This window comes from Lutra lutra, chromosome 14, assembly GCF_902655055.1.
Source record: "Lutra lutra chromosome 14, mLutLut1.2, whole genome shotgun sequence".
NCBI lineage: Eukaryota > Metazoa > Chordata > Mammalia > Carnivora > Mustelidae > Lutra > Lutra lutra.
The window spans coordinates 26,274,853-26,300,470 of NC_062291.1; the positions used below are offsets into that span (position 1 = coordinate 26,274,853).

Genomic DNA, 25,618 nt, shown 5'->3' on the forward strand with positions numbered 1-25,618 from the left:
GGAAGAAGGAGGAATGGAGAGTTGCTGTTCAATGGTTATAGAGTTTCAGTTCTGCAGGATGGAGTGAGTTTTGTAGGTGGATTATTGTACAACAATGTGAATATACTCAATGCCACTGAACTTTATACTTAAAAATAATTAAGGTGGAAAATTTTATGTTAGGCATATTTTACCATATTTTTAAAAATTCTTTAATTCTATGGTGGGGAAAAAAAGCAGAGAAATACTTTATAAGAAAATATGTCAAAATATGTCATGCTTGGTGATGAAAATAGAATGATTTATGATTTTCTATTTTATACCACTTAGCATTTTCCAACTTTTTAATGTGTACCTTTTTTGTGTAAGAAAAAAAAAGCTGAGGGGCGCCTGGGTGGCTCAGTGGGTTAAGCCTCTACCTTCGGCTGAGGTCATGATCTCAGGGTCCTAGGATCAAGGCCCCCAGGGAGCCTGCTTCCCCCTCTCTCTCTGACTGCCTCTCTGCCTATGTGTGATCTCTCTCTCTGTCAAATAAATAAATTAACACCTTAAAAAACAAAGAAAGAAAAAGAGCTAAATTTTAAAGAGATTACATAATTAAATATTTAATGAGGTTAAAGTTTTCAACAGAAATAAGTTTCTAAAATAATGACAAAAATTATTATTAAACAATATTTTCTAATTAAAATTTTCCCCAAAATCAGTAATTTATGAACATATAGGAATTCACCTTGATTTTAGTAATTATCTCTAAGACAGGGCAAAGATTTTCTAAAGTTCTATTTATTCTTTAACTATGATACTGAGGTATACTTTCTGATACTGTTGTTATTGCTTCCTTGTTTTGAGGCTTTTCATACAAGATTCACATGAATGTCAAGTTTTAGCCAATTTTTTTTTTAAAGATTTTATTTATTTGACAGAGATCACAAGTAGGCAGAGAGGCAGGTGGTGGGGGTGGTGGGGGGAAGGTGGGGGGAAAGCAGGCTCCCTGCTGAGCAGAGAACCTGATGTGGGGCTCGATCCCAGGACCCCGAGATCATGACCTGAACCAAAGGCAGAGGCTTTAACCCACTGAACTGCCCAGGTGCCCCAAGACAATTTTTGAGTTAAAGTTTATAAAATTAAAAAAACATGTTAGTCATGGCTTTAAAATCTCCATGTTAACAATTCAATATATTCATCCAACAAATATTTCTTAAAATCTAGTGGGTTGAGCCTCTGTCTTCAGCTTGGGTCATGATCTCAGGGTCCTGGGATCGAGCCCCGCATTGGGCTCTCTGTTCAGCAGGGAGCCTGCCTCCCCCTCTCTCTCAGCCTGCCTTTCTGCCTACTTGTGATCTCTCTCTCTGTCAAATAAATAAATAAAATCTTTTAAAAAAAGAATTTATCATGGATAAAATTATCTTCTTTTTTTGCTAAACCATTCAAAGTATCTTACCAAAACTATAGCTCATAGACAGCAGCTTCCATCTTTTGATATTATATATATTTTCTTTAAAAAATATTATTAGTTCATTTCATTCTTTTTCCCTCCCTGCATTTTCTTTTTAACCACTTATCTCCTCAGATTTTTAAAGGTCTAACTCATTAAAAGAGAAAATGTATAAACAATACAATTATTAACAAGAAAAACTATTCTTGTAAATAGTTAATTTATGTTAAAAAATATCTGAAGTACCTATTCTCATGGTTTTTATACCAAATACCTGCAATAATGTTTTAATGGCTTTAAAAATATTTCTCAGATATCAGTGTAAGAACATTATTTCATTCAAACATATACAGCACAGTGGTTAAACGGATATGGCTTTCTTCCTAATAGAACTATCTTACTTGGTTAGTATGTTTCTCTTTTTTTTTTAAGTGTGCCTTTTTTTTTTTTTAAAGTAATCTCCACACCTAATGTGGGGTTTCAACTCACAACTCAAAGATTAAAAGTTGCATGTTCTTCTGATTGAGCCAGCCAGACTTCCTTAGTATGCTTCTTGAACAAAACTCTTTAAACTAGCTGAGAATTTTGTAAAATCTGTATTTCTTAAATAGAACATTTTCTGATATGAAGTAATTTTATCTATTACGTGAACATACAATTTCACATTAAATATCTACTATCATCCACAATGAATTCAGTCAACTTTTATTAATTTTAATAAACCAAGGAAAATTACATGCTATTGATGCTTATAAAAAGTACCCTCTTATTGTCTACCTACAAAGTCTCAAGCTTGCAAAACTTCCACATTACACACAAACTAGTCAACTATGTAGTAACCTTTAAGCAAATTTATTTATATGTTTCTTCTAACTGGATAGATTAAACTATTTCCAGGCTAAATATTCTAAAGGAGTACTAACAAAAATGACACATAAAATTGTTTAACAAAATAAAAGCCATAGTTTGATGTTTCTGTCAGATACTTCAGAGCCTCTTCAGGAATAATGTATGGTCACCAAGATAAATCTGAACTTACATCCAGTTCTTGTTCTTTTAAAACAAACAACTGAGAATGTTTAATAAAACAGGAATAGATCTTACCAATGCAGGCCACTGAATATGTTTGCTCTTTGATCCCTGAGTCTGGCTAGGGTCGATCCTTCTGGCCCAAATTAAGTGGTATTCCACCAAGAAAGTTGAAAAATCTTCATATACTTTAACCCACTCTCGTTTATCCCATTCAAGATCATCAAATTCCACATACACCTATAGAAAAGAAAACATAAAACTCCATAAGTAATGCAGAATGTGACATACACACATTTTTTTTTAAAGATTTATTTATTTTAGGAAGAGAGATAATTGTGGGGGGGAGAGGCAAAGGGAGAAAGAGGTCTCAAGGAGATTCTGAGCTGAGCACAGAGCTCCATGCAGGGCTTGATCTCATAACAATGAGATAGTGACCTGAACCAAAACCAAGAATTGGATGCTTAACCAACTGTGCCACCCAGGAGGCGCCCCCCTCCCCACCCTCAAGTAAGTTACTTTAAAATAAAGGCATGGAGCTGAATTAGAGAAGACATTAACAAAATACATTATTTGAATTAACATTTCTCTTAAAATCATTATTTAACTTTCTCATTAACCACATCAGAACTCCCTACTTGTATGTCAAGAAGACTGACCATACATTAAGAAAAGCAAATTACACAATATTAATCAGTACAGACTGGTTGATACCTACTACAGACATACTAAACACTATGTGGATGCTGATGATTCTAGAAGCAGAGGTTGGGAAATATTAAATATTTTAGGCTTTGCAAACCGTGTAGTCTCTGTCATACTTGTTTACCTCTGATTTTATAGTACAAAAGCAGCCACAGATAACATGTAAACATATGGGTTTGGCTTGGTTCCAATAAAACTTTCCTTACAAAGACAGGTGGCAATTCAAGAATGGTTCAACATTTAACAGTCAATCAGTGCAATATACCAAATTAACAGAAGAGAGGGAAAAAATCCTACGTGATCATCTTGCTTGACATAGGAAAAGCATATGACATGCCCAACATGTTGCAGGATAAAAATCCTCCAACTAGGAATAAAAGGAAACTACTTCAAAACAATGATGATAATACTGAAAAACCCATAACAGCATACCGAGTGGTGAAAGCCTGAAAGCTTTTCCTCTAAAATAGAAACAAGGATGTTAATATTTGGAAAACCGAAACTGACTCACTTACACCCATTCAACCCCCTTCTTCTCCCACATTCATCCTTTTTCACTCAATACCTAAGATGATCTCTTCATAGAGCTGTCTTCCCTACTACATTCTAAATTTTGTTGGAGGCATTGTTTTCTTCTTCCACCCATCTTCTGCTCCCTGACATCTCAAGTGTTTCACTTTCCCCTCATTTAAGTCTGGTTTGTTCTTCTGCCCTCACCCAAGTTCTTCCAGAATGTTCATAAACCCCCTTTCACAGAAACTTAACCTTTGCACTCCTACAAGCATTTATTTTTCATACAATTTATTTAGTATATAATCAGATTCTGCCCTATATTCCTCAAATATAATGAGAATATTTTTATATTATGGCCAAAAAAATCACTGAAGGTGAAGCTGTTACAGCATCCAGTACAGTGCTGCATACATGCAAAGTATTTAATAAATATTAAATATCTCCTGACTCTTGAAATCACTTACTTTTAAACATGGACACAAACTGGTATTATGTTTGGTTCTGAGGTCTTTCTGGTTCTGCTCATTAGGAAGCTAGTTAGATGTACCTACCTGTTAGAATTGGGGAAGAAGAATATACTGTTATCTCTGCCAAGTCAGAGCAGGAGCCCAAGTCAAAGAAGGAGCCAACAAAACTGTTGCCTTCTAAAAATGGATCCTAAGGGGTTGAGCTGAGGTCTACCTGATATTATGCAAAGTTTCTAACTATACCAATTTCTCTACCACTTAAAATCTTCTAATAGTATGTAATCACTAAGTTGTGGTGTAAATGGGCTTTTGAAAACTACAGAAAACTGAAGCCAAGACAATGCCCAGGAAAATCTGAGTGCTATCTTTGTTTTCTCCTCACGGACAACAATACAGTCTTACCTACAAGATATTTCAGACAAGAACCTAAGAGCCAACATTTTAAACATTTCCCTACCATAAAGGGCATTAACTCAATGTAAAATATTACAGATGCAAAACCCCTGATAACAGAATTGAAGTTTTCATCATGAAGTGAACTTTCTAAACTCATGGCTTATCTTGCATGGACAGTGTCACTGACAGTTTTAGGAATCTACCAGGACCCTGAGTACAAAGGAAATGACATTCTTTTCCTTGGCTGTATAGCCAACTTACCTTCATATTATCAAAACAGTGAAGTGTTTGAATGTCAATAGATAAACAGACACTAAAATAAGCTAGTCTGTTATTGTTTCGTGGATTCTGGCAAAAGACATGAGTCTCCTAGGACTTTATAACTTACAGCAAAAGCTACTTATAACTTACAGCAAAGTCAAAGTGTGCTGCTTGTGTTGACCCCTCATGCCTCCTAAGACCCACAGAAAGGATGCCAAGAGCCCAAACATGAATACCTATGCACACAGAGAACTGTGTCACAGGAGAGGAACACTGATCTTGGCCGGGAGAGGGGAGGAGGAGGTCCCTATTTTATAATAAATGGAAGCAAGCCTACTATTTGGAGAAGTTATTACTTCCTTTTTCATTATTGCTCACTGCAACACAACTCTGAGAAATGGCCCAGGTAAAGAGTGGTCAGGGTTTCCCATGTTTGGTATATCTAGCAAGAACATGCAGGGATGCTCAGTGCCCATGCTGGATTCTCTATACCAATACAGCTAAGATTTTGCATCCTGGCTAACTGAATGAGTATTCTAGCTTTACGGTGTATTGTTATGTATGTGGGGTGAGGTTTGGAGGCATAGTTTCTTTCCATCCATCTGCAAACCTACCAAAAACACTGTATGTACTTACTTAGTTTTTTAATTTTATGTTACTTTATTATTTTTTTTAAAGATTTTATTTATTTGACAGACAGAGATCACAAGTAGGCAGAGAGGCAGGCAGAGAGAAGGGAGGAAGCAGGCTCACTGCTGAGCAGAGAGCCTGATGTGGGGCTCGATCCCAGAACCCTGGGATTACGACCTGAGCCAAAAGCAGAGGCTTTAACCCACTGAGCCACCCAGGCGCCCCAATTTTATGTTACTTTATATTGACTCCCACTTCATTCACTTCTATTGGGTACTTCAGCCTGCTTATTTCCTTCTTACTAACTAAAGATACAAGATCCCTGAAGGTAAAGATTAGGGTTCTTTTTTTCATCTCTAGTATCTGGCATGGTGCCTAACAAACTAAAGCACTCAGCAAATATTGTGACAACCCAGTACTGTGTAAAACATATAACGAGTATGAATAAAGGACTAATTTGGAAAAAAACAAAAAAAGGGAAGAAAGAAAAGAAAAAAAGGTCTTAAATATAACATGAATACAGTTGCTTCACTGCATTCATAATTATGTAGAAAAAAATAGAAAGAAGATTTCACTCAGCAAACACTTCTGACTGCAACTGAGAGGCTAACATTATGAACACTAGGAATTCAGAAATAAGAGATATACAAGAAGAATTAACAGTTATGGATATTGTAGTGATTACCATAAGAGTGAAATGATATGAGAAAAAGGCTCAGTAAAATAATCCTTAAAAATAATTATTTTCATAGTGAACATTTGGTAAATACTTTTTTTAGCCCAAGATACGAAACAAGTGATTTCGAGAACTGGTCTCTAGATAATTAAAAGACTGTCACATATCTCTTTTAAATACACTGTCTTCTACAACAGAGCTCAACACACACAAATTCTCTGTTTTATATATGCATAAAGCAGACACTGAAAGAAAAGCTGTTAGACTGTCAGAGGAACCACTAGCAAAGATGAAGGAAGTATAAGCAGCAGTCAAACAATTCAGTTTCTGTTACGTGGACCATTAAAATTAACCTAACCTTTAAGCCCTTCAAACACAGGGCGCCTGGGTGGTTCAGTAAGTTAAGCACCTGATTTCAGCTCAGGTCGGGATCTTGGGGTCCTGGGATAGAGCCCCATGTCAAGCCCTACATCTGCCCCTACATGCTCAACAGGGAGTCTGCTTCTCCCTCTCCCTCTGCCTCGTCCCCACCTCATTCATGCTCTCTCTCTCTCAAATAAAAACAAAATCTTAAAAATTAAAAATAAACCATTCAAACACAATTATCATCTATATAGAGAATGTCTCTTTTCTCCTACATAGTTTGACTGCTTGAAAGTGGCTAAAATATGAGTTTAGGGGCACCTGGGTGGCTCAATGGGTTAAAGCCTCTGCCTTCGGCTCGGGTCATGATCCCAGGACCCTGGGATCGAGCCCCGCATCGGGCTTTTTGCTCAGCGGGGAGCCTGCTTCCTCCTCTCTCTCTTTCTGCCTGCCTCTGTCTACTTGTGATCTCTCTCTCTGTCAAATAAATAAATAAAATTTAAAAAAAAAAAAAAAAAGAACCATGAGGGGTGCCTGAGTGGGTCAGTGGGTTAAGCCTCTGCCTTAGGCTCAAGTCATGATCTCAGGGTCCTGTGATCAAGCCCCACATTGGGTTCTCTGCTTGACAGGGAGACTGCTTCCCACCCCCACCGCCTGCCTCTCTGCCTGCCTCTGACTACTTGTGATCTCTGTCAAATAAGTAAGTAAAATCCTAAACATAAAAATTAAAGGAACCATGCAAAGTTTCATAGTTCAAAAACTCTTTTACCTAGGACCCAAAATTAGTCCTAAAGTAGTATCATCGTGTTATAATGCAATATTAAATGGGTTTTAATTAAAAATATATGCAAAAGGTTAATAAAAACCCTCTCTATATATACTTTCATAGCAACATACATCCTGTGTTTGTACCATCTGACACAAATGAAATATGTCCGTGTATATTTAATGTCTGTCTCTCCTATGAATGACGTAAGTCTAAATTTATATCCAGAATAATCATCTAAAATGATGCAGAAATGTGTTTTAGAAAACTCTCATGTAAATGGCTAATACTTATATTCTATAATATTTATTCAGAATTGCCAAAATTCGGAAGCAAGCAAAATGTCTTTCAACAGGTGAATAAACAAGTTGTAGTGCATTTATACAGTAAACATTACTCAGCAATAGAAAAAAATGAATGCTCAGGCACCTAGGTGACTCAGTTGGTTAAGCATCTGCCTTCGGCTCAGGTCGTGATTCCAGGGTCCTGGGATTGAGCCCTGGCATTGGGCTCCTTGCTCAGCAGGGAGCCTGCTTCTCCCTCTCCCTCTGCCTGCCACTCCCCCTGCCCCAAATAAATAAAATCTTTAAAAAAAAAAAGAAAGAAATGGACTCTCAAGACTATCAAGCCATAAGGACATGAATGCATAAAAATACATACTGCTAAGTTAAAGAAGTTACTCTGAAAAGGCTATATACAATCCAACCATATAAAGTTCTAAAAAAGGCAAAATTAAAGGGACAACAAAAAGATCAATAGTTGTCGGTGATTTGCTGGTGGGGGAGAGCATATATTTGGAGCACAGGAGATTCTTCTGGACAATATAACAACTATATACGATATTATAATGGCTGACCAATGACACTATGCATTTGTGAAAACTCATAGAATTATGCAACACAAAGAGTAAACCATAATGTAAATTATGGACTTCAATTAATAACGACACATAAGTATTGCCTCATTAGTTGTAAGAAGTTAATAATAAGGGAAAACTGGAAGCATGATGAGGTATACAGACTCTGTACTTTCCACCCAATTGTGCTGTAAACTTAAAACTGTTCTTTAAAAAAAAAAAAGCTTACTAATTTAAAAAAGAAAGTTTATTCTTTTCATAAAAATAAGCTATGATACTGCATGTAATGCACTCATTTAAAATAACTGGAAAACAAGTGTGTCAAAATGAGATTTTAGTGCCACAAAAAGGTATGTAATTAGTACATATAGTAAGAGAAAAGAACTGAAGATGGAAAATAACTTCAGAGCAGGGATGCTATGCAGTCCAGTGCCCTTTATAATGCACATTTACATATGCTAAGGAACTAATACAATATCCTTAAAGAATCCAAGGGATGCAAGGTATAGACAAATCATTAAGATACAACATTATTCATAATAAAACCTAACTATAGCCACAGTACCCTTAATGGGGAAAGAGAAGTAGAATTATAAATTTATTGCTTTGTTTTTGAAGCCAAAAGTTAGTTAGCTCCAAAAGTACAACAAATTGTCTTCACATTTTAAAACAGATCCAGCAATGGATTTTCTAGAGCCCTATTAAGTAGAGGGCCTAAAGCTAGGTCAAATAAGCAAAGTCCACATTTTGATCTTTTCTTCATAGGTTATACTCTTTATGTTTACATAACACACACACACACACAGAGAGAGAGAGAGAGAGAGAGAGAGAGAGTTCTCTATTCCCCAAAATATGTGAAAGACAATGTAGCAGCCCAGGAAATTTGAATGGTTTCAGATTCAACTGAAGATCAAAGAAACTGAGATGTCAGGAAGTCCACATGATCTCTCTTAACTAAGCACCAAGGATCTGTGGTGATAATTGTGTCTTGATACACAGCATATATGGGTGAGACATTTAACACTGGCTTTGCAATGACCCTTTGTAGTCACACCTATTATCCCTGAACAAGTATAAAATCAGCAAAGCATATGATAGGAATGAAAAATAATTAGGTCATTCTCCTATGCCTAGAATAATTCCAATTGTCTAAAATGCTTGACAAAAATGGCAGGCCCCAGTTTTCAATTAAAACAAAAAAAGGGGGGGTGGGGCCTGGGTGGCTCAGTGGGTTTGGCCTCTACCTGCCACTCAGGTCATGACCCCAGGGTCCTGGGATTGGGCCCTAGCATGGGGCTCTCTGCTCAGCAGGGAGCCTGCTCCCCACCCCACCCCCCGCCGCCTCTCTGCCTGTTTGTGATCTCTCTCTCTGTGTCAAATAAATAAATAAACAATCTTTTAAAAATAAATAAAACAAAAAAAGATTTGGAATCTTAAGAGTTTTCTTTCTAAAGAGAATAGAATAAACTAAATATCTACCTCAAAATGGGTGCTTGACCTTAGTATACGTGTCCTTTTTCAGACAGCAGATGTTCTAGTACCACAAAAAAAAATTTGTAAGTTTCAATTTTATAATCGGATGACTTAAATGTTTAAGTGCTACTGAAGTTTCAAGAATCCAGTGGCTGAAATTTTGTTCCCCAAAACTTTCTATAACACTTAATGCTGGCACTGTCTTCAGACTTGAGGTTGGTAGGAAAAATCATGTATAATGGTCCAAATAAAAATTGAGGTACTGAATAGTTGGCTAAAAGTATGTAAGTATTAAAGAAGGTCTAAATACCTTTTAATAATATATACTGGTAGTATTTAACTAAATACTGGTAGAATTCTGACACTGAATAAAAAGTTATTTCATTCTGATAGCCTTTTTCATTTTTTTCAACTTACTAGTATCTAAAAGTAATGCCTAGAATCTACTTTAAAGAGTCGTATTTGTGTTGGCCTTACATTTCAGGGGATCTTGCATGCCAAGATTATTTTGAAACAGGGCAGATTATTTATGGAATCTCCCCTTAGGTATATCCTAACCCTTACAATTTATAGAATAGACCCATAGAAAGAGATGTGATCAAGTACTTCCATTTTTGGTTTTCAAATTTAATTATTTGACTATATCAAGAATTTCTTCATTGAGAAATTCTTTTACAATCAATAGGAGTCAAAAGGGATCAAATAAAAAGAGATGAAATACTGTTTTAAAAAGAGAAAAATTTTCCCTTTATTAAGGTATTAATAGTTTCAATACTATAACTGAGCCTCCAAGTTTTCTAAATTTCTCAATCACAGTGACTTTTCACCTCTTTTATAATTAATTGTCCTAGACCTTGTCATCCTCCAGAACTACTCCATATCAGAAATCTTTTTCTTTTCTTTTCTTTTTTTTACTAAAGGGAGGGATGGAGGGAGAGAGAATCTTAAGGGAAGGAGGGAGAATCTTAAGCAGGTTCCATGCCCAGTGTGGAGCCCCATAGGGGGCTTGATCTTACAACCCTGAGATCATGAACTGAGCAAAATCAAAGAGCTGGGTGCTTAACCAAATGAGCCACCCAGGAGCCCCATCTGAAATCTTTAACAATCTATTTCCTTTTGTCCCTACTTTCACATCTTCCTTGAGCATTCCATTTTCAATGTCCACCAACCATTCATTCAGCAAATACTGATTAAGGATACCACTCAGTATCTGCAGTCCACCTCTTTTTCAACTCAACCTTACATAGTCTTTTATCAGGGCTCGAATTTCCTGGCTTCAAGAAACACTTCAGAAGTCTGGTTCTCAAAAACAATTTTCTATCACTTGAACTCAGTCACTGGTCTCTTATCATTTTGCAATGCACTTAAGTGTCTACCAACGCATTTAGTAGTCTATATTGAAATTACTTGTATACTCTCAACTGAATTATGTCAGTTAATGGTACTGATCCAATTTAGAAAATAAGGAATGAAGAACAGAACCGGCTTGGTCTCAAGTGGTGAGGAACTGAATTCACTATTATAACTCTTCTAGAGTCATGTTTTTTGAGCCATGGTAATCTGGTTACCATTATGGTTTTATAAATTCAACTATAAAGGTTAGTTACCTCATTGCAGATAAAAACTTGAGTTTAAAAATATGAAAAAAATATATTAATATCCCTTATCTCAAAATGAAAAAACAAATCTATGCCTTTGAGGCTGTATACATATTCTGATTAAATATACCTATAACCTTAAAAGTAGTAAAAAATATATAAAGATTTCCTTCTATTAGGGTGGTCCAGTAATCTAAGTCGGTAAGAATGACCTCTGACTGAAGAAGCTGAGACTAAGTACGAGAACTCAGAAACCTGAGAGAGGTACTTTGATTCCTGGAGACTTGGGGTAGGAAGAGCATGTATAATGCTGCATGCTCTTGGTCCTAATCAAAACAGCTGGCAGTATTTTAAGATAAAAAATAGACAACATACAGAGAAATTTATCAAAATACATTTAGCATGCATATATGAGAATTGTTAAAACACTGATAAAAGAAACTGAAGGTCCCAATATAGGACAGATACACTTGTGTTCATTAATTGAAAGACTCAGTATTAAAAAGTAAATTCTTCCCTAAATTGATCTATAGACTCAATGCAATTCCAATCAAAATCCCTGTAGAATTTTTTCAGACTCTAAAATTTACATGGGAAGGGCACAAAAAATTTTGAAAAGACAAAAATTTGGAGGACTCACATTGTTTGGTTTCAAGACTCACTATAAAGCTAAAGTAATATAGTAAAGAGAGTGTGGTATTGCCAAAAACCACAGACACACAAATCAATACAAGAGAATGAAGTCCGGAAACAACCATAAAAAACTGGTAAATGATTTCTGACAAATGAACAAATCCAATTCAAAGGAGATATTCTTTTCAACAAATGCTGCTGGGATAATTGTATATTCAATCCGTATTTCATACTATATACAAAAATTAGACCCAAACAGTTTCAGACTTAAACATAGAAAATAAAACTTTTTGAAGAACAAGTTCTTCCTGACTTTGGATTAGGCAAAAAGTTATTAGAAAGGACTTCAAAAGCACAGACCTTGAAAGAAAAAAAATGTGATGAAATTAACTAGATGTCATCAAAATTAAAGAAAAAATTGTGGAAGACTTTAAGAAAATGAAAGAATAGACCACAAACTATAATAAAACGTTTGAAAAAAGACGTATCCAGAATATATACTTTCAAAATTCAACAAAAAGAAAACTAATCAAAAACCATGGGATAAGATTTGAACAGATACTTCACCAAAGAAGACATACAGATGTCAGATAAGCACATGAAAAGATACTCAAAATTATTATTCGTGAGAGAAATGCCAGTAAAAACCATAATGAGATACCATTACATACCTAATATAGTGGCTAAAATTTCAGTCACGTAAAATGAAAACTTACATTTACACAAAAACCTGAATATGAATATATATGGCAGTTTTATTTTTAAAAAAGGCAAAAGCTAGAAACAACACGAATAGGGAAAATAACACAAAGGATAGTTAAACAAACTATCGTATACCCGTATAATGAAATTACTTCTCGGCAATAGGAAGGAACCAATGATTGATACATGCAACAATACGGAAAAATCTCAAACACTTTTAGATAACAGAAAGAAACCTGACTCAAAAGGCTACATATCAATATTATATAATTCTATTCATATGATATTCAGTGAAAGTCAAAACAATAATGATCGGGGATTATTAGTTAGTCTTCCAGAGTTAAGAAGAGTGGAAGGAACTTAAAGGTTTGACCACAAAGGATTGAGAGCAAAAAGAAATTTTGTGGCAAAGTGATTGAATTGCTCTACTTGTTCATTGTGGTAATAGTTACATTACTATGCATTTGTCCTCAGAACTGCTGACCAAAGAAAAGGTAAATTTTACTCTAATTAAAAAACAACAAGCTGTAAGTAGAGACTTGAACTGACAAGGACAAATGATCGTCATAAAAAAACCAAGCCACTCCCTTCTCCTAAAGGCAGCTGATATAATAGCATTATACCTACTGGGATTATACTACAAAGTCTTATACGCCTTTAGGAGTATAGGATAGAAGAATGAGAAGGCAACTTCAAACGTAGGCTATCTCCTAATATACTGGCAGGACAAAAATGTCTACAATTGTACATTATTATGGCACATGCTGATCCCAGGATTCTTTTTCCTTAAGAGAGAAGAAAAACCTCACTTAGGGAGTCCTCTGACATATCCATTTCCATACTTCCCTTTTTTTGCTTTTAAAAAGGAAGTAAGGAAGAGGAAAGATACATGAAAACACTGAAAAAATAAAAATAAAATATGTAAAAACACTGAAAACTGAGATTAAATATACCTCTACTACATACTTCCCAAATGCCATGTAACTGTTAATGAAGCAGCGTCTGTGGAAAGAGAAAGCATTAATAGAAGAGCATACCCTGAAGTCAAAAGGACATAAATCTTGGGCCCGGAAAGTTTAAAATATGGAATCCTATCTACAAGCTTGCAATTGTAGAGCTCTTAGAACATATATCCCAATTTTTCTAAGAGGAACTAATAATGGTGCCTTTTCGTAATAGGCACAAGGGGGCACTGGAACACAGAGTATTATGTCTTCTAGTACACCTCAGGACCTACTCTAGAATTGGGAGGGTTGTAGGAGAGGAACAGCTAGTATGTATATTATATCTCCATTTCATAAAAATTTTTTTAGTAGAAGAAAGATTTTACAGGACTGGATTTAAATGTATGCACTTTTTCCAGCAAATTCATGGAATGAATTTTTCCTTCTATCAGACCTATTAGTAACAATTGCTTTGATCTCTTAATTCTTATTAGTCAGCTATAATTCCTGAATTTAATAAATTACCACAACGAAGTCCTTCAAATGAAAATCACTATTATTTACTGATCTCATCTTTTAATCTATGGCTCTACCACAATAAAGTGAAAGCTACGATGTAAGTTCATAAATAATTCTTCAACTATTTAGTATGCTACATTAATGCCTCTAATTTTATATACAGGCATACTTTATTTTATATACTTCACAGATATTGCCTTTTTTTTTTTTTTTTTTTTTTAACTAAGTGAAGGTTTGCGGAATCCTGAGTGGAAGAAGTCTGGTGATGTCATTTTTCCAACAGCACTTGCTCACTTCGGGTCTCTGTCACATTTTGGTAATTCTTGGAATATTTCTAATTTTTTCATTTTATTACACTTGTTATGGTGATCTGCGATGTGACCTTTGATGTTACTAGCATTAATAGTTTTGGGGTACTACAAACCACACCATATAAAACTAAGAACATAATTGATAAATGTTGTGTAGGTTCTGACTGCTCTACCATCCCAGCCATTTTCCTATTTCTCTCCCTCTCCTCAGGTCTCCCTAATTCCCTGAGATACAATAATATTGAAATTAGGCCAATCAATAACACTACCATGGCCTCTAAGTGTTCAAGTGAAAAGATGTCCCTCACCTCTCCCTTTAAATCAAAAGCCTGAAGTGATAAAGCTTAGCTAGAAAGGCATGCCAAAAGCCAACACAGGCCAAAAGCTAGACCTCTTATACCAGTTAGCCAAGTTGCAAATGCAAAGGAAAACTCCCTGAAGGAAATTAAAAGTGCTACTCCAATGAACACATGAATAATAACAAAGCAAAAACCTCTTTAATTGCTGGTATGAAGAAAGTTGTATGGGTCTGAATATAAGATCAAACAATCTACAACATTCCCTGAAGCCAAAGCCAGATTAATCCAGAGCAAAGCCCTAACTCTCTTCAATTCTATTTAAGGCTGAGAGAGGTGAGGAAGCTGCAGAAGGTAAGTCTGAAGCTAGCAGAGGTTGGTGCGTGAGGTTTAAGGGAAAAAAGCCATCTCCGGGAACATAAAAGTACAAAGTGAAAGAAGCAGCAAGAACTTATCTAGAAGAATATGACAAAAAACCTTGAAAACCCAGAAGATCTAGCTAAGATAACTAATGAAGATGACTACACTAAACAACAGATTTTCATGTAGGCAAAACAGTGAAGATGCCATCTAAGACTTTTACAGCTAGAAAGAAATCAATGTCTGGCTTTAAACCTTTCAAGACAAGCTGATTCTCTTGTTAGGGGCTAATGCAGTTAGTGACTAAATTGAAGCCAGTGCTCACTTACCATTCTGAAAATCCTAGGGTCCTTAATAATCATGTTAAATCTCCTTTGCCTTTGCTCTATAAATGGAACAACAAAGCCTGGATAATAGCATATCTGTTTACAACATGGTTTACTGTTATTTTAAGCCCCCAGGTGAGACCTACTGCTCAGAAAAAAATTTTCCTTTTAAAATATTAGTGCTCATTGACAATGGACCTGGTTATTCAGGAGCTCTAATGGAGATGAACAAGATTAATGCTGTTTTCTTATCTGTTAAGATAACATCCATCCTGTAGCCCAGGGATCAAGGAGTCATTTTGACTTTCAAGTCTTATTGTTTAAGAAATACATTTCATAAGGCTATAGCTGCCACAGATGGTGATTCCTCTGATAAATCTGGACAAAGTAAACAGAATACCTTCCAAAAAGAATTCACCATTCTAGATGCCATTACAAACATTTGTAATTTATGGGAAGAGGTCAAAACATCAACATTAACAAGAGTTCAAAAGAAGTTGATCCCAACCCTTGACTTTGAAGGGTTCAAGACTTCAGCAGAAGTAACTGCAGATGTGGTGGAAACAAGAAAAGAACTAGGAGAGGAGCCTGAAGATAGGACTGAATTGTTGCTATCTCATGATAAAACTGAATGAATGAGGAGTTGCTTCTTATAGATGAACAAAAAAAAGTGGTTTCTTGAGATGGAATCTACTCCTGATGAAGATGCTGTGAAGACCTGAAATGACATTAGGCTTAGAATATTAATAAACTCAGTTGATAAAGTAGCAGCTGGGTTTGAGAGAACTGACTCCAATTCCAAAAGAAGTTCTACTATGAGTAAAATATTATCAAACAACATTACATGTTAGAGAAATTCTTCCTGAAAGAGTCAACTGATGTAGCAAACTTCACTATCTTACTTTAAGAAACTGCCACAGTCACCCAACCTTCAGAAACCACCATTCTATTGATCAGTCAGCAGTTATCACCAATGAGGCAAGACCCTCTACTAGCAAAAAGATTATAGCTAGCTAAAAGCTCAGATGATGGTTAGCATTTTTTAGTGATAAGGCAAGTACATTGTTTATTTTAGACATAGTGCTATTACAGACTTAATAATCTATAGTGTAAATTAACTTTTATATGTACTGGAAAGCCAAAAAATTCATTTGCTCACTTTATTGCAATATTTACTCTATTGTAATGATCCAGAATTGATTCCACAGTATCTCGGAGATATGCCTGTATATGAAAAGCTATTTTGAAACATCTAATTTTTTTGTAGAGACAATAACATAATGGGATTCCCATGCCCATTACCCAGCTTTAACAATTTTTATCTCATGGTCAATTTTGTTTCAACTAAAAAAAAAAAATTATTTCTGCAAAATTACCCATTATCAGTCAGTATTCAAGTTTCCCAGCATAGACTTTTTTCCTTTTCAGTTTGTTCAAATTAAGATTATAAATAAGTTCCATTTATTGCAACTCATTGACATGAAACTTACATCTCTTTTTATCTTTAAGGTTTTACCTCTTTTCCTCCTGCAATGTCTTTGTTAAAGAAATGAAGTCACTTGTTCCATGCAGACTTCAATTACCTATATTTTGCTGACTATACCCCTGAGGCATTTTTTAATTCCTCTTGTCCTTGTAATTCTCTGTAACTGTTGAATTTAGAGTTTTAATCAAATTCTGAATTCATAGAGAAGCCAACCTCATATGTAGTACTGGGTTTCAGGAACGGGCATATGCATATCGCCTTCTATCTGTGGTAAAAGCAGCCAACAATGAGTGACAACTAAATGCAGTATTTCACTGAGAGCTGCAAAGAATGCAGAGAAGACATGCAAAGAATGACATTCTAATTTTATTATGCCTTCATTATTTACTATCTATATTATGTCTAATAAGTGAAAATTCTCATTAATCTTTGGTTTCCAAGAAGTACCTTGTACAGAAAAGGAAGAATAAATACTTGGTTTTTATTAGTTTTCTTTTTTTTTTTCTTTTCAGCGTAACAGAATTCATTGTTTATGCACCACACCCAGTGCTCCATGCAATATGTGCCCTCCATAATACCCACCACCTGGCTCCCCGAACCTCCCACTCCCAACCCCTTCAAAACCCTCAGGTTGTTTTTCAGAGTCCATAGTCTCTCATGGTTCACCTCCCCTTCCAATTTCCCTCAACTCCCTTCTCCTCTCCATCTCCCTATGTCCTCCATGTTAGTTGTTATAATAACTAATAAGTGAAACCATTGACTCTCTCTCTCTGCTTGACTTATTTCACTCAGCATAATCTCTTCCAGTCCCGTCCATGTTGCTACAAAAGTTGGGTGTTCATCCTTTCTGATGGAGGCATAATACTCCATAGTGTATATGGACCACATCTTCCTTATCCATTCGTCCGTTGAAGGGCATCTTGGTTCTTTCCACAGTTTGGCGACCATGGCCATTGCTGCTATAAACATTGGGGGTACAGATGGCCCTTCTTTTCACTACATCTGTATCTTTGGGGTAAATACCCAGTAGTGCAATTGCAGGGTCATAGGGAAGCTCTATTTTTAATTTCTTAAGGAATCTCCACACTGTTCTCCAAAGTGGCTGCACCAACTTGCATTCCCACCAACAGTATTAGTTTTTTAAATAATAGGTTAGTATTTTAACCTCCCAGAATGGTAAAAAATGGTAATGTGTTTTTTAGGCGCGAGATCATCATAAACTCTCAGATTTAAGTAAATGCAGCATGCTTCAAATTACTGTAGTTGTTCATTTCTATTCTTTTTTTAAAAGATTTTAATTATTTATTTGTTATAGAGAGAGAGAGAGCACAAGCAGGCAGAATGGCAGGCAGAGGCAGAGAGAGAAGCAGGCTCCCCACTGAGCAAGGAGCCCAATTCAGGACTTGATCCCAGGACCCTGGGATCATGACCTGAGCCAAAGGCAGCTACTTAACCCACTGAGCCACCCAGGCATCCCTGTTTATATCTATTATTGTCAAATTTTCCCATCTTTGGCCAGTGAGAGCCTCTTCAATTAGTTTCTGAGTCTTTTAGACAGAGCTTAGTAGTCTTTAATAGCTTTCCCACTTCTGGTATAACAAAATATCCGAGGATCATCTTGTCCATCTCCTGTCCCAGACCTGAAATTAACCATATATCCAAGGAACGTTAGTACTTTTCATTCAATGGGAAACAGCTTCCACAGACAACAGTCTGAGTTCTAAGGAGTGCTCATTTCACCTTTTATTGTGGTAAGAGTTAGTGTAATTTTATACTGATACAACCAAATAAATTCTATAGATTTAAAATTTTGATCTTATATTTCTATTTCTTTCTTTTCCCAACCTGTATGTGATTCCTGTTACACAATGTCACCAAATAATTAAAATCATTTGCCTTATGGCACAATATATACACAACAATTTGGGAATAATAACAATACTATGATTAATGAAAACCATTTAAGGTTTTTATATTGTTCTTCTGTCCTCGGGGTATAATCTACCCAGTATGTATAATCGAATTACCGTGTTTTAAAGTCACTTAAAATAGTTTTTTCCCATAATTATAACACTTAGGCTCTCTTCTTTGTTTCATTTTGCTTTCATTTTTAGGTTTGTTTTTTAAATAATTAAAACTTATTTTAGAGTTATGTAAAACATTTACATGGTTTCAACATCACACCTAGAAAACAAGGTATATTTGCAGAACTCTAGCTATCTATTCCTTCTACTTCCTGTTCCCTATAGTGGAATAGTTTTTTTTTTTTTTAATTAATTCCTAAATTTTTAAAAATAAAATTAGAAATGTATATACATATAAATATATTTAAACAGTAACATACTTATTAGTTTTACTGCCCAATAATATAAATTGGCTGTCAAATTTGCTTTTACACCCATATAACACTCCACTGGATAATAATAAATATTTTATGCAGTCAAAACGCTACTAATGAATACTTGTGTCCTTTCAGTCTTTTACTATTACAAACAGAGCTACAGTGAATATAGACGTGTACATATGTCATTTTGTATTTATGCTACTCTATATTTGAGATAAATTTCTAGGAGTGAGATCTACTGGATCAAAGAGTAGATGAATATTTAATTTAGCTAGAGAATGCCAAATTTCCCAATACACAAGGTTATACTATTTTGTATTCCAATAGACAAGATCTGAGAAAGTACCTATCTTCCACAGTCTCACCAAATGAGTATGTTGCAATTTGAAAGGAGAGGGGAAGTGAGGAAGAACTGGACATGTGAAAATTATTACCTCAGTACAGTTTTGTTCACCTTTTCCCTTTTATAGGCTATTTCATTGATCTACTCTTTGTTGTGGGGGGAGGGGCAAAGGGCAAGGCCACCCCCCCAGTGTGGAGCCCAACACAGGGCTTGATCTCATGACCCAGAGATCATGTCCCAAGCCACAATCAAGAGCTGGATGCTTAACCAATTGAAACACCCAGGAGACCCACACTGATCTACTCTTCTCTTTTTTCCTGCCACATTCATAGCTGGGTTTTATTTGCCCTTATTTTTCTCTCTTAAGGTAAATCCCTGGGTCATTGGTTATATTTTCCATCATTTCTAATATAAGCACTTAAAGATATAAATTTCTCTCTAAACCCTGAAGATGCATCTATACATTCTGTTATGTGCATTATATCATTCAGTTTGAAATGACCTCTAATTTCCCTTTTGATTTCTTCTTTAACCCACATATTGTGGGTATTGTCTAATATCCAAACATTCGAATGATATCATACTGTTATTATTCCAATTTAATTCCACTATGGTCCAAGAACATACTCTTCTGTTACTTCCATCCTTTTAAATTTATTTAGAATTATTTCATGACCCAGCATACGGTCTCTTTTGACAAATATACCATGTGTACTTGAAAAGAAACTGTATTATTGCAGCATGAAGTGTAGTGTTCCAAAAATATCAATTAAATCAAGATGAATGAGAATGTCAAATCTTTAATGTCTTTGCTAGCTTTTTATGTAGTTATTCTATCAACTGCTATAGGAAAGGTATTAAAATTTTCCAACTATGACTGCAAAATTGCCTATATGTAAGTTCTACAATTCTATAAAATTTTACTTGAGGTATTTTGAAGCTATGCTATCAGGTGCACACCTATTTGTCACTGTTATGTCAGAAATGTGACCAAGAGGTAGTACATATATATGAAAAGAAATAGGAACTATATTAATCCTCATTCTAAGTCCATTTCTTAGGAGATTCAATCCAAAAGAATGAGTCATTGCTATTTACTAGTTGCAATGGATAATATCAGTATGACACAGTTCTTATTTCCAAAGAGGCCTACAATCATATTTCAAAAGCACTGCCATAAATATCTAAGTAGCAAGCCTCATAAGAATACCACAGTATAGCTCCTTGAATTTAAGAAGCTTATATAGTACATGTATGTACACTCCTTTCAATTCATTTTTAACAACTAAATCCTCTCAACTCACCCTATAAAGTAGATACTAAGTATATCTTATAGCTGAGAAATGTAAAACCCAGAAAGATTAAGTGATTTATTCAACATTACACAGTTAACATTTGGCAGAGCTAGAACTCAAACCTGAGTCTACTTTTGTAATATCACACATAGCTCCAAGAAAGAAAAGAATATTCAACAATGTGAATTGGAGACCAAAAAGTAAAAATTATAATTCTAATTATATAAATATGGATAATTCCAATAAGAAATGGGAGGAGATATTACCTATCAAAGTATGAACTCTACTAGTAAAAGTAATATCAATTTCTTATTTCTCAGGGCCTAATATACTTTGGGAACTTAATAAATGTCAGTGGACTGAATAAATGAAGTTGATGAGTGAGTGAAACAATATGGCTACTATAGAGTTTTCTGATGTCAGATTTTAAAAGGACATATATAAATAATGGAAGGAGGGAAATGTAACTAAGAATATTTATGAATTAATATCATAAAGTGTATTTATTTATAATATTGTCAGAATAGAATAAATGTTATCAGTGGTACAAAGAAAAACCAAACAGGCCTACTGGTTGTATAAATGTAAGAGGACGAACTAAGAAGAAACAAGAATACTGCATGGGAAAGATGATGTAATGTTAACAGATGCAGAGAGAATAAAGAACTACTCACACCTCCTCTTTTGCATCCATCTTCTCCACCAAGGAGAATTGAGTAGAAAACTGGAAAAGGTAGAAGAAACATAGTTAAAAAGTAAATGAAGTTGAAATGAGAAAAGAAGACAGTAAGAGAATACCTAGCTAACTTTTTAAATTAGTCTTTGTCTACAGAACCTAAATAATCATAGGTCTGAATTAGACATGCAGTTCTAATGTGTATAATCTGCAAAACATCATAAGAATATAATTCCTAAAATGCACTGATTTGGGAAATGGAGAAACTTTTTTTTTTTAGAAAATCGTGTATCAAACAAAGACCCTTTAAGTTGAAAAGGCTCTTGACAATCCATTAATGTTGATCTATATCCAAAGTACAAAAATTATTACTTGTAAGTTGGCTTGTAAGCACTAAAAAAAGAAAAAGGTTATACAAGAGCAAATTTTATTTCACTACAATGATCTCAAGTTTTTTCTTTATTGATAATTTTCTTCTTTTTAGGGAGGCTAGTGTAACTAATACACTAGATTTTTAAAATTCTAATATTATAGGGAAAGATACTGAACATACTTTGAGGAATAAAATAAAAACTACATAAGGTCATTAATAATATAGGATAACTTGGTACTCATAGCCGGACTGAAAAAAAACATACACAATTTACAGTATTAACCAAGAACTAGAGAAAAGTGACTGAGTGTCTTCAAAAGTAATCCGTGGGGCTCGAACTTCATATTTCAGTCAAGGTACTCAGCTGGCTCAACAGGATGCAAAGTTAATAATAATTAACATGTTGGATGATAAAATGAAGATTCCAATAAATTTCAACAGACTAGAAAAATAAGCAGAATCAACTAATATTAAAATAACATCAAGAGCAGTGCTGACTTCATGAAATAAAAGAAGGTTAAGCTAAAGCTAGAATTTAGGAAAGATGATAAACACTCCAATTTACAACACAGAAGCCCACAACAGTTCTTTATTTTATTATTATTATTTTTTATGTTTTTATTTTTTGTTTTTTTTTCTTGAGAGGGAATCTGAAGAAAGCTCCATGCCTACCCTGAGATGATGATCTGAGCCAAAATCAAGAGTCAGATGACTAACGCAACTCAGCCACCTAGGCTCCCCAGAAGCCCACAATGGTTTAATATTGGTTGAGAACTAATAAGAAGAATGATAGTAGTCTGGTTAAGCAGCAGCTAGACACCCAGTTCTTTCCTTGATCTAGCCTAGCAATTGCCTCCTCTTTCACTTTGTAGAAGCGGAGGTTTTCTCCCCCTAGAAAAGGTTATTGAAGGGTCTATGAATAAGGGAATATATTAAGGCAGACTGAAGACAGAGACTGCTACTAAAACAGGAAAATTAAGCGAAAGTTATGTAATAAAATATGCTGAGAACCAAACCTCTCCCAAAATGCCTAGTTTTGTTTGTTTACTTCAATGGGTACAAACTTTGAGACGGAAAAGTTTGGCAGATACCTCTGGGAAACCTGATCAGTTTAAACATACCTAAATACAGACATTAGGTATTCCCTAAAAAAGCAGCCTGATCCATTGGGGAGGTATGTGCTATGGTAAGAAATAAATAAAGTTAAAAAAAAAAAAAAAAAAAAAAAAAAAAAAGCCTGATCGCCAGACAGTTAAAAGTATAGTCAACAAACCTTGCCCATGTTGCTCAGAGCTCCCAGTATATTTTAAAGTGTTAAAGCTATTAAATCTGAGTAGTCAGAATCATCATATATTTCATGTGAGGAAAATATCAAATTTAAAACACAGAGACTAAATTACACATGGAGAAATAAAGTGACTGAAAGACAAGAAGACTCTGAAAGGAGAAGAAAGCCCCCCCCAAAACAAAAAACCCCAAAAAGAAAAACAAAACAAAAAAACCCCACAAAACCCTAATATTAATACTCTCAATAAGATATATTTAACAATCAAAATACAGAAATAGGTAGCTATCAAAAAATAACTTTGCTAGAAAACAAAAACACTTTAGGAAATTAAACTATGATAGAAATGAAAAAACTCGACAGAAGATTTAGAATATAAAGTTGTAAAAATTTTCCCACTAACTACAACAAAAAAATATGGGAGAAAAAAAATATTGTAGAAAGAGGACCCGTGTGGTCCTATACCACAAAACAAAGTTCTGGTAAAGAGAAAAAAAAACCCAAGAGGGAACTAAAGAAATAATTCAAGCAAATTTCTCAGAACTGAAACTCAAAGTTCCCAGACTGAAAAGCAACTCCTAAAAAGCAATAAGCATTCAGATGAAGAGATTCCTATCTAGGAATGTCATGAAATTCCAAAGCACAAACAAAAGAGAAGATCCCACATGCTTCTTTCATATGGAAGATTAAAAAGCAGAACTGCACAACTTGTTAAAAGCAACACCAGAATCTGGAAGACATTAGATCAATACTTTCAAAATTCTGAGGAAAAATCATTTCCAATCTCTTAATCCAGAATTCTATATCCAATCAGAAATGAGTCAAGTTTCAGCTTAAATACAGATCCTTTCAAGGCACCTGGCGCAGAGAAGGGAGAGAAACAGGCTATCATACTCAGGAGCCTGCATGCGGTAAGGCAAACCCCCATAACAGCTGGCTTTAAAATGTAGAGGGGCCGAATTTCCTTAGTTCTAAAAATCAGTGGGACTTAAAGCCTGGAATTTAAAGATTTTATTTATTTATTTTGACAGAGAGAAATCACAAGTAGGCAGAGAGGCAGGCAGAGAGAGAGGAGGAAGCAGGCTTCCTGCTGAGCAGAAAGCCCGATGCGGGGCTCGAACCCAGGACCTGGGATCATGACCTGAGCCAAAGGCAGCGGCTTAACCCACTGAGCCACCCAGGCACCCCAAGCCTGGAATTTAAAAACTAAGCAGCCCAGTTCTTAGGAAGCATGAAGGGCAACAGTAAGGTGAGTACCTGCCATTAAAAAGACAGCACAATAACCACAGAGTGTAGAAGCAGCAGTTTGAAAAATGCCCAGGGTATATGGGAGGAAGAGTGATTTACTAATCTGAGAGCTTGTCCCAAAGGGGCAGAGATCACTGGGAGACTCCTGCAGGAACAAAGGAGCTGGCAAGCACCATTTCCCTCCCCTGCCTACCAGCATAAACACACAGTCACCCACAGGAACCAGCACAACACCAACATTGAACTACTTAACTCCTACACCAAGCCCCGCCCCCCAGATTTGGTGGATTCGCCCTTTACAGTCACACTTGCCTGAGTCCTGGAGCTGCAGATCCCTCACCTGGAAGCTCAAACCAAACCTTGCCAACACAGCATCTCCTGACCCTTGTGGGATCTCAGTCTCATGGTGCAGGACCCCTCCCAAGGAAGACCTGCACATACCCTGTTAAAACTGCATGCCCCGCCCACCAATGTTTTGTGGCTCCTCCCAGGCTAGCCTTTGCCCAAACAGAAAATCAACAAGTAAACAAAGGCTTTGAATGACACACTAGACCAGATGAATTTAACAGATATATTCAGAACATTCCATCCTGAAACAGCAGAATATGCATTCTTTTCAAGTGTACCTAGAACATTCTCCAGAAGAGATCATTAGGCCACACAACAAGATTCGACAAATTCAAAAAGATCAAAGTCATACCATGCATGTTTTCTGACCACAATGCTATGAAACTGAAAGTCAACCACCAAAACAAACAAACAAACAAAAAAACCCTGGAAAGAGCACAAATACCTAGAGGTTAAATAACATGCTACTAAACAATGAATGGGTCAACCAAGAAATTAAAAAAGTAATAAAAGATTACATGGAAAGAAATTAAATGAAACACAACAGTACAAAATCCTTGGAATGCAGCAAAAGCGGTTCTAAGAGGGAAGTTTATAGCAATACAGGCCTACCTCAATAAGCACAAAAAATCTCCAATAAACAGCCTAACTTTACAGGTAAGGGAGCTAAGAAAAAGAACAAGCTAAATGTAAGCCCAGCAGAAGGAAGGACATGAGAAAGATCAGAGCACAAATAATTAATATAGAAACTTTAAAAACCATAATTAATAAATAAATCAATAAAACTAGGAGCTGATTCTTTAAAACATGAACAAAACTGATAAACCTCTAGCCAGAATCATCAGAGAAAAAGAGACAGGATTCAATGAAACAAAATCAGAAAAGAAAGGGGAGAAATGACAACTGAAACCACGAAATTACAAATTATAGAATATTATGAAATTATATATGCCAACCAACCAGACAACCTATTAGAAATGGA

General features: G+C 35.4%; 1 protein-coding gene across 5 annotated transcripts in view; it reads right to left on the reverse strand.

The window, feature by feature from the left end:
- The window catches only part of JMJD1C (jumonji domain containing 1C), a 337,814-nt gene that overhangs the window by 199,480 nt on the left and 112,716 nt on the right, over positions 1 to 25,618 (reverse strand). For all 5 annotated transcript variants that reach the window (XR_007122613.1, XM_047701577.1, XM_047701572.1 and 2 more), the window contains exon 2: positions 2,519 to 2,683. Coding sequence is in view for 3 of the 5 variants with exons in the window: in XM_047701572.1 (XP_047557528.1) it covers positions 2,519 to 2,683 (165 nt within the window). In the remaining 2 variants the exon portion in view is untranslated. The remainder of the gene's footprint in view (positions 1 to 2,518; positions 2,684 to 25,618) is intronic.